The 15,196-nt window shown below is 45.9% G+C and overlaps 1 protein-coding gene across 3 annotated transcripts in view; it reads right to left on the reverse strand.

Moving 5' to 3' along the window:
* Nucleotides 1-2,483: 2,483 nt before the first annotated feature.
* Nucleotides 2,484-15,196, reverse strand: part of slc13a4 (solute carrier family 13 member 4) — a 95,453-nt gene continuing 82,740 nt past the window's right edge. For all 3 annotated transcript variants that reach the window (XM_078219963.1, XM_078219964.1, XM_078219965.1), the window contains exons 12-15: nt 14,673-14,845; nt 12,982-13,143; nt 9,743-9,880; nt 2,484-7,193 (exon numbers count right to left, since the gene is read on the reverse strand). In XM_078219963.1, coding sequence (XP_078076089.1) covers nt 7,056-7,193; nt 9,743-9,880; nt 12,982-13,143; nt 14,673-14,845 — 611 coding nt within the window. In that variant the 3' untranslated portion in view covers nt 2,484-7,055. The remainder of the gene's footprint in view (nt 7,194-9,742; nt 9,881-12,981; nt 13,144-14,672; nt 14,846-15,196) is intronic.

Below are 15,196 nucleotides of genomic sequence, written 5' to 3' on the forward strand. Positions count from 1 at the left end.
GAAAAACCATCTTCATCCAAAAGGTGGTGGTTGTTTGGAATTCACTGCCTGGTTTAGTAGTGGAGAAGGCAAAAACCTTAGGATCATTCAAAAGGTATTTGAGTTTTTAAAAAATTCGTTCATGGGATATGGGTGTCGCTGGATGGCCAGCATTTGTTGCCCATCCCTAGTTGCCCGAGGGCAGTTGTGAGTCAACCATATTGCTGTGACTCTGGAGTCACATGTAGGCCAGACCAGGTAAGGATGGCAGATTTCCTTCCCTAAAGAACATTAGTGAACCAGATGGGTTTTTCCAACAATCGACAATGATCTCATAGTTATCAGCAGATTCTTAATTCCAGATTTTTTTTTCATTGAATTCAAATTCCACCATCTGCCGTGGCGGTATTCGAACCCTAGTGCCCAGAACATGGGCTGAGTTCTGGGATTAATAGTCCAGCGATAATACCACTAGACCATCTCCTCCCCACAAATCTGTACCTGAATTATTGTAACCTGCAAGGCTTTAGACCAGGTGTTGGAAGGTGGGATTAGGTTGGGCAGCTAGTGTTTTAGATTTTATCTTTGGGCTAGTACAGACACAATGGGCTGAATGGCCTCTTTCTGTGCCAAACTTTTCTATGGTTTCTAAGTGTGTCCGAACTCCACTCTTAATTGTGTAATCTCTCCTTCTAGGTTATCCTCGTAGTACAAGTAACATCTTGGTAATTCTCTGTTACACCCTTTCCAAATCCATTGGGGGTGATTTCCCAAAACAAAGCTAATTTCTGGCACTCTGTGCTTCACAAAATCCACCAGGGGATTCACACCGGGAGTGGGGTGGTGGCAGGAGGCAGGGCCTATTTACACCCGAGAGGCCTGCATCAGTGCATTCCCCAGTGTTGTACCTGTTAATTCTCAGATACTTCCAACCAGTTTACTTACTCCACTTGTTGAACTTGTTATCAGGTAAGGCTTCTACAGGATCTCTTGGTGACAGAAAGTCTGGCCCGATCTGGGCTTCTAACAATAGACCGATGCATTTCAATGAGGTGCCATGATCTCCTGCTAAGTCTCAAGTAGAGTGTAACGACCTTTGATGGGTGGTTGATGCGTCAGGCCCAGACACATTTGTGTATCTGTATAATTGGCCTGCCTGAGGTTTGACTGTGTTTGATTTCAATGTGCCCAATTCTTTAATTTAGGATATCCAATTTTATCAGCCTTAAAACCAGGCCCTGTTTATATCACCACACCAGTAGGGAGATTGGCGCATGCGCACTGGCATCCAAATTGCTGGCCTCCCAATCATCGGCCTCCCGATGGCTCCCCCAGCCCCCCTCCGCATCACCGGCCCTGATACCACCCCCCCAATCGTTAGCTCTGACCCCACCCCCACAGCTCCAATCGCCAGCCCGACCCACTACCACACATGGCCAGCCTCGATCGTGCCGCCCCCCCCCCCTCCAATGGCTAGCCCGACACTTCCCCCCCCCCCCCCCTCCATCACCCATTGCCAGATAGGCACTGCCAAGCAGCAAACCCTCTTGCCCCTCACCTCCAGGGGAGCCTCAATAGCCTCTGTTCCCATCATGCATGATCCCTGTTGCTGCGAACCAGCTTTAATCCTCTCTCGGGGAACCTCCCCCAGCGGGGTTGAAAACATTAGCGAGACCAGATGATGCCGTCCTAATGAGGTTCAAATCAGCATTTCAATATTGGAATCAGCCTCGCGCTGTTTCCTGGCGCAAGGCTGATTATGCCATAAAAAATGGCCCGGAAAAGTCATGGCCAGCTTGAGACTGGTCGCGATTCCCTACCCGAGCAGCACAGTGGGCTGGGAAAATAGCAGCCCACATGTCCTTCCTGAGGTGTAATGCCCAGAACTGCTTACAGTACTCCAAGTCAGGTCTTCAATAAATCAAATAAATGGGCGGCACGGTAGCACAGTGGTTAGCACTGCTGCTTCACAGCTCCGGGGTCCCGGGTTTGATTCCCGGCTCGGGTCACTGTCTGTGTGGAGTTTGCACATTCTCCTCGTGTCTGCGTGGGTTTCCTCCGAGTGCTCCGGTTTCCTCCCACAGTCCAAAGATGTGCAGGTTAGGTTGATTGGCCAGGTTAAAAATTGCCCCTTAGAGTCCTGGGATGTGTAGGTTAGAGGGATTAGCGGGTAAATATGTAGGGCCTGGGTGGGATTGGGTCAGTGCAGACTCGATGGGCCAAATGGCCTCCTTCTGCACTGTAGGGTTTCTATGATTTCTATGACAATTTAAAAAATGATTACATTCTATTATTTTGCCCAAATGCCCTGGTTCATGGGAGATTTTACATTTCAGATTGTATGAATTAATTTTCGCGGAAACCTTAACCATAACTTAACAAATGCAATTTCAAGTGCTTTCTGGGTGCAATTTCCTGACTGTGTCCAAAATGGAAATGCAACCATTATATTTACTGTGCCAACCGACCATTTAGATGCAGATATAAATGATACAAAACTCCTCGTCATTACACGTGACATTTATTCATCAATGTTTGAAACCCTAAATAAATTCAAGTATTCAAAAGCCAAAAAATATCCAGTAATTCATCTGTTATTTCATTCTTTGGAAATAGTGTCAAACATTTAAATAAATGGGTCCTCTTATCCTCTTGCACATTGACAAATTGGAAAGGACCATCTCAAGACATTTAACTGAGACTGTGCTGTAGATTTCATTCACTTTCCATACTGGTGTAATGACAGCTCAGTCCTGCAACAGTGTCCAGAATAGGAGCTAATTAACATCCTCCAAGGATCCTGGACATTCATACATGACGATCACACTCAGATGTACAGTTTATGATCCCAATTAGATATTTTGGGAGCAATATCACACTCTACCTGGAGGACAACGTTTGCGCATTTGTGCAGATTTTTAGTGAACTCCAAAAACATTTTTAAAAACATGCAAATTTTAAAGAGGGAGGGTGCACCTTGATTCCTTTCTTTAATTTGTATTCGAACAACATGTTCAAGAAATCATGGTTTTGAATTTCCCAGACAGGGGCCATCAATTAACTTTGTGTTGGCTGAGGTTTTCAAAAAAGCAACTCATTCTTTCAGAAACATATAAAGCCAGGAGTACTGGTGAGGTGTCGGGGTTATGTGGGGTTAGGGTGAATAGGGTGTTGGTAATCATTGTTGAGCACTGAAGCCCTAATTATTTCCAATGGTACCTTGGACTTCTGTTTGCTGTTTCAGTAAAATGTCAGAGTTCAGTGTTCGGGGAACATGTATACCAGCCAGTAAGAATCTACTTGATAGAGGAGGAGGAGTAGAATTATCAGAGTGACCCAAGAATCCCATCACTGCTCAGAAATACACTGAGACCTGCAATTTACGCCAAAGATATTGAGCCAACTGAGCTACAGGACTTCTTGTGGGAATGTCAGTGAATGTCAAAAGTGAGAGTCTAGGTGCCAAACAAGGCAGATTTACTGCAGTAGCATGTTGTCCTGTAGGAAATGAGAGCAATGAGCTCAAAGAGAGGGTTGCTGTCCCATAGCCTACCAGAAATATTACCATGTATTAGCTCTGCTAGCAATTCACACAGTTAGTGCCAGTTCTTCAATAAAATATCTAGCCAGTCAGCACAACCCCTCAGAGCATTGTGAGAATCTGAAATAATTCTTCATGCTTTTAATATACAATGATAGGCTGGAAGTAAGTTCTGAATATATTCAAATCAGAAATGAATCGGAAAACCGTCTCATCCAGAGCTTGCAGTCAGTTCACTTGAACAGTGCGGAAAATCAGTCAATATACAGGGACAACTGGAATATCCCAAATAATTGATCAGCAACTCTGATGCAGATCACTAACTCATCAATATACAGATGCTAACCAGATTACTCGCTGATGTCGTAGTGCTGTCTGGGTATCCTGCTGATGTAAGAGTTTTAACAACACCACGTTAAAGTCCAACAGGTTTATTTGGTAGCAAATGCCATTAGCTTTTGGAGCCCTGCTTCTCTGGCATCCTGCTGATGGACCAGCACTGACTGGATCATTCACCGATGTACTAATGCTAACTAGGTAACTCACCGATATACAGATGCTGGGTGGATAACTCACTGATGTATTAACACTGACTGGATAACTCACTAATGTACTGATGCTGACTGGATAACTCACTGATATACAGATGCTGACTAGATAACTCACTGATATACTGACACTTACTGGACAATTCACTGATGTATTAACACTGACTGAATAACTCACTGATGTACTGATGCTGACTAGATAACTCACTGATATACTGACACTTACTGGATAACTCACTGATGCTGACTGGATAACTCACTGATGCTGACTGGATAACGCACTGACGCTGACTGGATAACGCACTGACGCTGACTGGATAACGCACTGACGCTGACTGGATAACGCACTGACGCTGACTGGATAACTCACTGATGCTGACTGGATAACTCGCTGATGTACCAGCATTGACCAAATGTCTCACCGATGTACTGGCACGAGATACCTCAAGCTGGATCTTTATCCCCGTAACCTTATTGGCTCTGGCAGAAAAACTTATGTGTGCTGCATCCAAAAGAGAAAACACTGGAAAATCTCAGCAGGTCTGGCAGCATTTGTAAGGAGAGAAAAAAGCTGATGCTTCGAGTCCAGATGACCCTGTGTCAAAGCTGACCTTTGTCAAAGGTCATCTGGACTCAAAACGTCAGCTCTTTTCTCTCCTTCCAGATGCTGCCGGACCTGCTGAGATTTTCCAGCATTTTCTCTTTTGGTTTCAGGTTCCAGCATCCGCAGTAATTTGCTTTTATTATGTGTGCTGCATCTGACTCGGTAATTCACATGGGAAATGATATTGATCAGAAAACTGCTGAGCATATATCTGCGTTATTCCATCAGCTCACCTGTGCCATTCTATATTGTACCACAAAGTGCTCACTTTGCTCTTAATAATGAAAATCTTGTCTGGTAATCTGAGCAGCAAAAGAATATGGACACTGCATTTCCACATAACTAGTTTAACCACAGGAATCATGCAGAAATGGCCGAAAGGCCATTGTGTATCATAGGGCGTTCATTTCATTAAAATGTACTGCTTCCGTTTTGGTAATGAAGAATTTGCAGCTTAGGTTATTATAGAGATATTCTTACTGTCACAAAGATAATCTGTTGCCTTTCTGTGGAGTTACAAGTGATTGGTAGTGTTTTTTAGTGTGATATTAAATCCCTTTTCAACCTTCCTCCCATCCAGTAAAAATGAGTTGTCGAGAAGTGCATTCTTCTTTTCTGAGTGCATCTTAGCAATGGGACTCGACCACTTCTTGATAATTAATATTTTCTGTTGTACCTTGACCAGAAACTCTTGCAGTTACACTTTATACTTAATAAAATGGTATATTTTTGTGCCTGAGTCAATGCACATTAGGAGTGGAAAATGGAACAGTTTCCTATTTTTGTCACCTCGTGTCAGCAATGAGCAACCTCGGTTAGATATTGCCCAATTAGATGCTGAGTAAAGTTATCTTACCTTTGGCCTTACAATGTGCCTCAGCTCCAACCTCAAAAGGCCATCCCCACTGGACCTATTACCCCTCTTCCAATTCTTCCATCAGCTATCCTTGTGAAATTAATAATTTAGAGGTGTTTTGTACAAAATGATTGGCAGCTTTATGCTATGGAATATATCCTAGAGGGGACAGGCTGAAACTCTGTTCACATTGGGTCCTTACAACCACCACAGAGAGATGATCTTCAGTATCAAGTGGAAAATGACCCGTCAAAACCACCATATTTGACAACTTTATATTCTCATAATAGACATTTTAAACGGAGGAGGTGAGACAGGATGACATCATTGGTATAATAACTAAATCAGTGCAATGTCAATTGCATTTTGTGCTGCAAGTTTATTAATTTTCTCTTTAGTCAGAGTTAAAAACAATGATTTTAAAAAAAACACTGTAATATTGGTTTTCCAGCAGATACAGGACCTGCTGTGACACAACCTTACTGGCATCCTGAAGGATTTTCAGAGTGGAGTTGTCCCCTGGTGGAATCTACCCTCAGACAGTATCCACCTATTAAGACAATAACAGTACCTCCTTTTAATAAAGGAGAAATCTGAACTCAGTGTTAGACGAGGGACCAGTCTGCGTAGTGAAACTGTCTGCATGTTATATAATGGTAGCGCTGAGAGAAAGGGGCTTTTTTCTCAGCTATGCATCCAGTGTCATTGCCAAATACTCCTGGGTCAGCAGTGGAATGTTTCATATGTGCATCTTAGGTTAACATACACATACAAGATATAAATCACACCAGGGATCTGTACCCACAGTGGTCACTGCAATTAAACAGTACAGAATTAACATCCATTGCAAATCAAAGCCATCCGCTCCTTTGAAAGGGGCAGCAAGCTGTGATACTAGGAATCAGACAGACTAGGAATGTCACATTTCCCAGCCTATGCAGGGAGCAGTTACGGAGCAGTGCTGGAAAGGCTGCACTCAGCCTCTGTGCCGCAAGATTAGAAAGGGGGAGAAAAATGTCCAGGGTTCCTGCTCCCGATTGCTATTACAATATCATTTCCCTGTTGGAAAGGCTGCTGAGTGAGGATATGATCGGGCTTGACTGCGATGCCTCGTGCAGTCAAACAGCTTGCCCCCTTGTCTTGGCTCACTCACGGGAGGAGCTGGGGACCATGGAACTGAGTTCTGACATGAGCCACCACCAATGAAAGAATTAGAAAAAGAAAACAATTAAACACTTTGTGAAATCCCATGCCCCCCCCCCACAAAATTCCCAAAGGTGGGAAACAAAAGGCTGGAACAGTCCTCAGAAAGGCTTAACGAATGCTCCCGATATCAAAGCTGCCAAGTGAGCGGAGAGGTGGAGAGGGTGTGCAAATCTATGTTCTGCACTCCTTAATAGTGTGCAATCTGAATAATGATTCTTGCTGGATTCTCATCCCTGCCGAATAGGTAATCATTGATCAAATGATTTGCAGGCTGGTTTCCATCTTCTGTGCACTGTGTGTCTCTTGCCCTGCCATCCCTGGTTAAAGGCCTCCAGTTATGTTGCTAGCAGAAACCCAGTTGGGGAACTGTTCAAGTTGGAATAGAGGAAAGCCCCAGGTGGTGATAGCCAGCATCACAGCAACCACGCCGATTACATTCACACCGAACCCAGCTTTCACCTGTAAACACAGAAACGGGACTTTCAGCCTGGGAAAGTGTCAAATAGCTAACTCTGAGCTTCCAGCGAGGAAGGTGTGCTCAACGCAGTTGTGTGTCAGAAATAGAATGACAATACACCATTCTCCAACCTGTGCTCTCAGCAAGCAGACCACCCGCTCAGGGGACTGAGAGTACAGAATTCGCCCTCTAATATCAAGGTATAGTCTGGAGAAGTTGCAAACATATTCTGTGCAATTGGTACTTATGGTGATGAAACACAATTTTGTTCACAAATATGGGATGGAAAACCATTCACGTTTTAGTCTGCCAATCTTGGGATTGCAGGATTATCCTTTGAGGAGAGATTGAGCAGTCTGGGCCTGTATTCTCGAGAGTTTACTGTCTGTGTAGAGTTTGCATGTTCTCCCCATGTCTGCGTGAGTTTCCTCTGTGTACTCCAGTTTGCTTCCACAGTCTAAAGATGTGTAGGGTTAGATGGATTGGCCATGCTAAATTGTCCCTTTGTGTCCAAAGATGGTGCACTTTCTCCCCGTGTCTGTGTGGATTTCCTTTGGGTGCTCTGGTTTCCTCCCACAGTCCAAAGGTGTGCAGGTTAGTTGGATTGGCCATGCTAACTTGACCCTTAGTGTCAGGGGGGATAGCAGGGTAACAGGGATATGGCCTGGGTGGGATTGTTGTCGATGCAGGTTCAATGGGCTGAATGGCCTCCCTCTGCACTGTAGGAATTTTATGATTCTATTCTATGATTCTGGCTGGTGCTTCAATTCCACAAGTGTTTGATTTCATTCTATAGTTGTTTAAATATGCAAAGGTCTGCAGGGAATGGTGTGGCATGTGCTGAAAGAGTTTTTTGCTGACTTTTATGACTACAGCACAAACCAGTAGCTGTCAGTTATGGATGCATGAGAAGGCTTTCCTCCTTGAATGCAGCATGACTTGGGAAATGAATCGAGAGTTGCCAGAGCACAACAAGGTTCTAGAAGAGGAAGGATGGGTGGAGCGACAATGAGTTCTCAGCAGGAGGCCACATCAACCTGGAGTGTTCAGAGAGTAATTCTCCAACTTTAACCCTAGTGATGACCAATCTCTGAGAAGTCTGTACTTCAGTACGGAAGTGCTCCCTGAAATCTGCTACCTGCACAGCTACAACTGCACCCTCCGAGCAGGGCAAGGGCCATATTGACAATAGCTGTTAAGGCAACATTTTATGTCTCTGACTCATTCCAGGCTGCAGCGGAAGATATTCACACCATTTGCCTTTCACTGTGACCTAAGGGAGGTCGCTGTGCCTGTCTACTCAATGAGAGTGACCTATGCTCCGGTTTCCTCCCACAGTCCAAAGATGTGTGGGTTAGGTGGATTGGCCATGCTAAATTGTCCCTTAGTGTCAGGGAGACTAGCTGGGGTAAATGCATGAGGTTGTAGGGATAGAGCAATGGGATTGTGGTTGGTGCAGACTCGATGGGCCGAATGGCCTCCTTCAGCACTGTAGGGATTCTATGATTCTATGTGGTATTCTGACTTGAGAGAAACAAACAAGCAGAGTGAGCACCCAGCTTCACTGGGATTTCAGCCTTGGCCATGGTGCATGGTGCCATTAACCTCATGTGTTTTTTTATTCATTTGTGGGACATGGGCGTTGCTGGCTGGCCAGCATTTACTGCCCATTGCTAGTTGTTTTTGGAAGGCAGTTGAGAGCCAACCAGATTGCTGTTGCTCTGGATTCACACGTAGGCCAGACCAGGTAAGGATAGAAGATTTCCTTCCCTAAAGGACATTAGTGAACCAGATGGTTTTTTCCCCCGACAATCGACAATGGTTTCATAGTTATCAGTAGAATGTTAATCCAGACATTTTTAAAAATTGAAATCAAATTCCACCATCTGCCGTGGTGGGATTCGAACCCGGGTGCTCAGAGTATTAGCTGAGTTTCTGGATTAATAGTCCAGTGATAATACCACTCGGCCATCGCCTCCCTTAAAGTACCCATCATGTTACAGCTGGCAGATGTCCACTGTACCCTATGTTGGAACTGAAGGGGATTGCACTGTGCGACTGTAGGCAGTGTATCATGCCCGTCAATTCTCGGTATTCTGGCAGCAGTCATCATTATTCCAAACTTAATTTATAACTGAAAACATATAGGGAGAAATTTTCTCATTTTTTTGACTAAGGCCCCATTTTCAGCAGGTGGGAAAGCTGTTGGGGACAGGGCACCCAATGGGAGTTTCCGAACCGCTCTTTGTGACAGTGGGATTTGCAGTTCAGATTGTCTCTGACTCCAGCCCCCTCAAACACCCTGCCCATGACATAATGTGTTCCTGCCATGAAAGGTCCCTGATCTGGGCAACGTCGGGGAGGCACTGCCAGGGAGCTGTGCCAGAGGACAGTGCCAGGACCATGCCAGGATACTTCCCAGGCATAATCCAGAATGAGCAGGCAGTAACAAGGGTTATCTATATCACTAAACATGAGTGTGTCAATCAGGTCAACGTAACACCCAGGTTGTTCTTGAGTGCTATCAAACTTAGCACTCAACATTCCTTACCATGTCCTGAATTTGGCAGTGCCCGTAGCTGAAGACAATGGCATTTGGTGGATTACCAACAGGCAACATCACGGCAAAGGACACACACATCGTGGCTGGTATCAATGTGTACAAGGGATTGATCTGCAGAGTTTCAGACTACAAGTAAAACAGAGAGATGTATTAAACACAACGTGATGCATCCTCTAAAATGACCCGTAGGTTTATGTATAGAATAATGGATACTTGACCAGAGGTACAGAAGCTTGAAGAAATACTTTGGAAAGATGGGAATAAAGATATTACAATGTAATTACTCCTGCCTCATGTAATTGTTGGGCCTGTGTCAATTGCAGCAGCAATGGGAAACACAGGAAATCCCTGGTGGGGGTAGGGACCCGATGTAGTGGCTCAGTTTTCATGGTATCATGGAGAATCTGTGGATTTATGGATGAGATTAATCTGCACTTTGATTGGGCAAATCAAATTAGTCACAATACGGTAGAGGAGGAATTCCTGGAGCGTGTAGGGAATGATTTTCTGGACTAATACTTTGAAGAAGGAACTAAAGAACAGGCCATCCTAGACTCAATATTGTGCAATGAGTAAGGAATAATCGTGCGAGACCCCTTGGGGATAAGCAACCGTAATATGATAGAACTCTTCAACAAGATGGTGGGCAATGTAGTTGATTCTGAGACTAGGATCTTGAATCTAAATAAAGCAAGCGACAACGGTATGAAGTGTGAGTTGGCTATGATGGATTGGGAAATGTTACTTAAAGGGATGACGGTGGATAGGCAATGGCAAACATTCAACGAGTACATGGGTGAACTGAAACAATGTTCATTCCTGTCCAGTATAAAAATAAAATGTGAAAGGTGGCCAAAACATGGCTTACAAGGGAAATTATAGAGAGTATTAGATCCAACGGAGAGGCATACAAATTGGCCAGAAAAAACAACAGACTTGAGGATTGGGAGCCATTTAGAATTCAGCAAAAAAGGCTAAAGGGACATCTTTGACATTCTCCCCCCAAGTAAATTTCACACTTTAAAAGTGGATGTACTGCAAAATTGAAAACCTAAAACTAGTTAAGGTTCACTTGTGTTTGCAGACCAAGTGGCACATGTTACAGTGCGTTTGCCAGACAAAATCTTCCTTAAATTCATAATTGCCTCACTCTAATGTTACCTAGTTTTGAGGAGGTTCCACTACGAAAGGAGATGATACAGAGCCATGTGAAGTGACCTCAATTAATGTCCTATTTTAATGTTGTTAATTTTTTTTTGCAGATATCTTGAGAATAAAACACTTTCTACATTTTGCATCAATGGAGTGTCCACAGGCCTCACATAACTGGAGTTAAATGCAGGGTAAATCTCCCATTATACAACCCAGTAGGCAAACCTAGGATAGGTACAGTACAGGCTGGAAGCAAAGTAAATCTCCTTCTACAATGACTAAACAAGGAAAAGGCTTCCTTCACTTGCTGTACTGAAATATTTGTAACAAATGGATTTGTGTCTCCAAATTGGAAAAGATCACCCTCTTTTGCTGCATCGTCCATTATTCACAACATTCTCATGCCCTCAAGACTGAAGGTTCAGGGGTAATCTCCAGTGAATTGTGGACTTGCTGTGCACCTGAGTTGAGCCACTGGAAAGATCGTTGAACTTCCAAATCACATTTCAGTCAGATTCCCACAGCCAGCAGAAAGAGAAAGTATTTATCCCAGTAGCAGTGGCAGGATGTGAAACCAGTTTTCTGACATTGACTAGTTGACCTCGTTGCTCATCGTGTTCTATTCAAACTCTTCTTCACACAAAGGGTAAGTGAAATCTGAAACTCTCTCCCCCACAAAGCTATGTCCATTTAAAATAACTTGGGATCATTACCCTAATTACCAAAAGGATATTAATAATTACAGAACAAGGTGGGTCGGTGGAGGTCAGCTCCACATGAGGCGTAATCCAGCTGAACAACAGAACAGACTCAAGTGGCTGAGCGACCTACTCCAGTCTCTGCGGCAATTTTACCATTGCGTGGCACCCGTTTTTGGGCACGATATGGTGGTAAAGTGGGGCTGAAGGCGCTTAGTGTGATTGGTGCCAGTTTTCGTGACCAGCGCCATTTTACAAGCGTCAGATTTCTGGCGTGGTCAGCCTCTGGCCAGAAATGGCCGAGAGACAGGTTAACATATGTAAATTTATTTTAATGCTGTTTTACATCTGCTTAGCGAGCCTGCCACTTAATCGTCCAGGTCCCCCCTCTTTATGATCTCGCCGGGAAAGGTTCGCACCGTCGAGAATAGACATGCTCCCCATGAATGAGGAGCAGTCGACTTGGCCTCACCGATGGAACCGGAGGCCACTGAGGCCCTCTGGGGATGCTGAGGGCAAGGAGGGATGCCCCTTGGGCAGTGCCAGATTGGCAGTGCCACCCTGGCATCTGGGGAATGCCCACCGGGCAGTGCCAGGAGTGGAGCTAATGGGGGGATGGTCCTGCGGGTGGGGCCAGTTGGGGTGGGGCTAATGGGGAGGGGCTATTGGGGGGAGGGGGCCCGCTGCCACTCAGCAGCGATCAGTGGGGGGGGAGAAGAGCGGGAGAGGGGGCCCGCTGCAACTCTGCAGGGATCACTGGGGGGAGGGAGGGAGAGAGAGGGGCATTGGTGAGAGGAGGGAAGGAGAGGGGAACTGCTGCCACTCAGCAGCGATCGGTAGGAGGAGGGTGGAGGATCCGTGATCGGTGGTGGAGGGGGGGTCCACAATCGGTCTGGGCAGCTGGGAGGGGGGGGGGGGGTTTGTCGAGGTTATATCTCGGGCCGAGGGCTCCTGCGATTGCAGGGGGCAGAGTTGCTTCAGGCTGCCTGCACTAATAGGGGCCTGACAGCTCTGTCTTATCTGTCAGACCCCTGCTACTAATGCCTATGCACATGTGCAGCATCAGAGGCCTGCACATGCTCACTACCTCCCTCTGCAGGGCGTTAAGCCACACCCACAGGCTTCTACAGCGAGTAACAGGCTTGCTGATATTTTTGCAGGCAGAGTGTGTATGGGGGGGGCCTGAAAACACGCCCAAAAGCCGGATCTGAAACTCTCCCAGTTTCAAGTCTGCCCAGCACTTAGAAACAAAATGTTAAAATCGCTCCCCCAATATCTGGAACAAAATAAAATAGCATTTAGAGAAGCACTAATTTAGTAATGGACATCAGCTTTGTGTCAGCATAAATGAGCACTGCTTCGCATGGTGTTCCTTACCAGCGTGGAGAGAATAGGTAGGAAGACTGTGATGGTTGCTGGATTGCTTGCAAATTCAGTGACAACTGACACCAAGAGGCAGGCAATCAATGTAACAGCCCACGGAGGGAGATTACTCATTGGTTCCATCTGACGCCCAATCCAATCTGATAAACCAGACACCTGGGGAGAGAAAAATGCAAATTCATTAAAGAAATGCGTGCACGCAGAGGGGACCGGCAGACTATTAAAGAACCCTTTGTTCAAGAAACAACAAGACTCGAACATGGTATCAAATACCTAAAGGATATCTGTGCAACACATTTAACTATAATTTTTAGCTAACGGGCAACACAGATCTGAAAACTAATATCCTCCATACATCCCTCTTCAGTTGAAATGACAAGTCAATGGGGGAGACTAAAGGCCCTATTTTATCATTTTCATTCTAAGTGCTGGGCAGACTTGAAACTGGGAGTGTTTCAGATCCGACTGTCAGACCCGTTCTCGGGCGCTCCCATACACACCCAGCCTGAAAAAATACCAGTGATTCCGAATCGCGCTGCAGAAGCCTGTGGGCGGGGCTTAACACCCCTGAAACACTGCAGCTCCGATCGGCGCCTCCAACTGCGCATGTGCTCCTCTGCCGCATCGCTCCCAGGCCGGATAATGCCTCCCCCTGTCCCCCACAGGCATTGCTCCATCCCCACAATATTAATGACCCCCTTGTCCCCCAAATCCCACGACCCAGACCGATCGCGGCCCCCTGCTCCTCTTCCCCCCTACCGATCACACACAGAGTAGCAGCGGATCCCCCCTCGCCTCCCCCCCCCCCCCCCCCCCCACTGATCACACACAGAGTGGCAGTGGAACCCCCCTTCCCCCTCACTGAGCAGAGGCAAAATAGCAGCGGACCCCCCTGACCGATCTGAGTGGAGCCATCTAACCCATCTCCCTACCCCCGCTGCCTCCACCGATCTGAAGTAGAGAGCTGCTGGAAGAGCTCCTCAGAAGCTGGAGTGCCCAAACTGGACCTTTGCGGACCATGTCTGCTTCGTGCGAATCTGGACGGGCGAACGCGGTGGTAAAGGGGGAAGTGCCGGTAAGTTTGAGCGTGCAGCCCATTAAGTCAATTTAACTTGCATGCAAATGCATTTAAATTGACGTTGCGCCCGTTTCGGGTGCCGTCCAGGCGGTGGCCATTTTAGGCCCTTGGTAAAGGGGGAACCGGCGCGGAGGGGGGCGCGGATTGTGCTACTCGGCTCACGCCCGACTTTACCAAGTTTTCGTGCCCGAAAACGGGCGCAACTTGATGGTAAAATCAGGCCCTAAGTCTTCTTCGGATCATCTCTGAAAATCTCCAGGTTCAGCGAGCAGGATGTGCCATCAATCCATCAGGAGACAAATCATTTTCTCTTCCTTCAGGGAGAGGAGACTCCATTTTGTTTTCTATCTCCGTCAGGATAGTTGCCACTTGTGAAAGCTTCTTTACAAACCTGTCAGCTTTAGAATTATATCAGCATGGAGTGACCCAAATAACCTTTCTACTGCCTGAGCACTTTTAGTGACGTGAAGTAACCACTGTAACTAACTGACTGTGGCAGGTCTCCCGATAAGAGCACTCGGTTTGCTCCTGTGTCTGTAAACGAGTCAAACTTAGAAACGCACGCAACACGTGATGATACTGGACCCACATTCATTGCTGTCGTTACCTTGCAGCCTGCAGCCAGGGCATATCCCCCGCCCACCAGGATGACAATCTCCCAAGGCATGTGCTTTTGAAAGTCTTTCCAGTTGATCAGTGGTGCCAGTGGGTTGGGATCCTTTGAGATATTCAGACTCTTGGAGTTATTCAGATTCTTTGTGTCTTTCACACTTTCCTCATCTGTGTCAAAAAAAATGATCAGGTTCAGAAAAAAGTTGAAACTTGTTCCCCGACAAGGCGGCAAACTGTTTTATCTTGAAGTATTATTATTTTCTTCAGAAAAGCAGCAGCCTTTGATTTCATCTTCTCATCTTAAATTATGGTCTCTCCATCCAATACTGTGCCTTTGACCCTTTCTGTGGACAAAATAACTGGCGATTGTGGTGTAAGGAATTGAATAATCACACCGGAACTTTTCTAACATTGAGTATAACATGCATTACTGGGACATGGTGTATAGAGCTTCAGTCATCATGCAGTACCTGCCAGCCAAAGGCCAAATAACGTGATTGTGACGGCTGGACTTCAGAC

Source organism: Mustelus asterias, chromosome 9, assembly GCF_964213995.1.
Source record: "Mustelus asterias chromosome 9, sMusAst1.hap1.1, whole genome shotgun sequence".
NCBI lineage: Eukaryota > Metazoa > Chordata > Chondrichthyes > Carcharhiniformes > Triakidae > Mustelus > Mustelus asterias.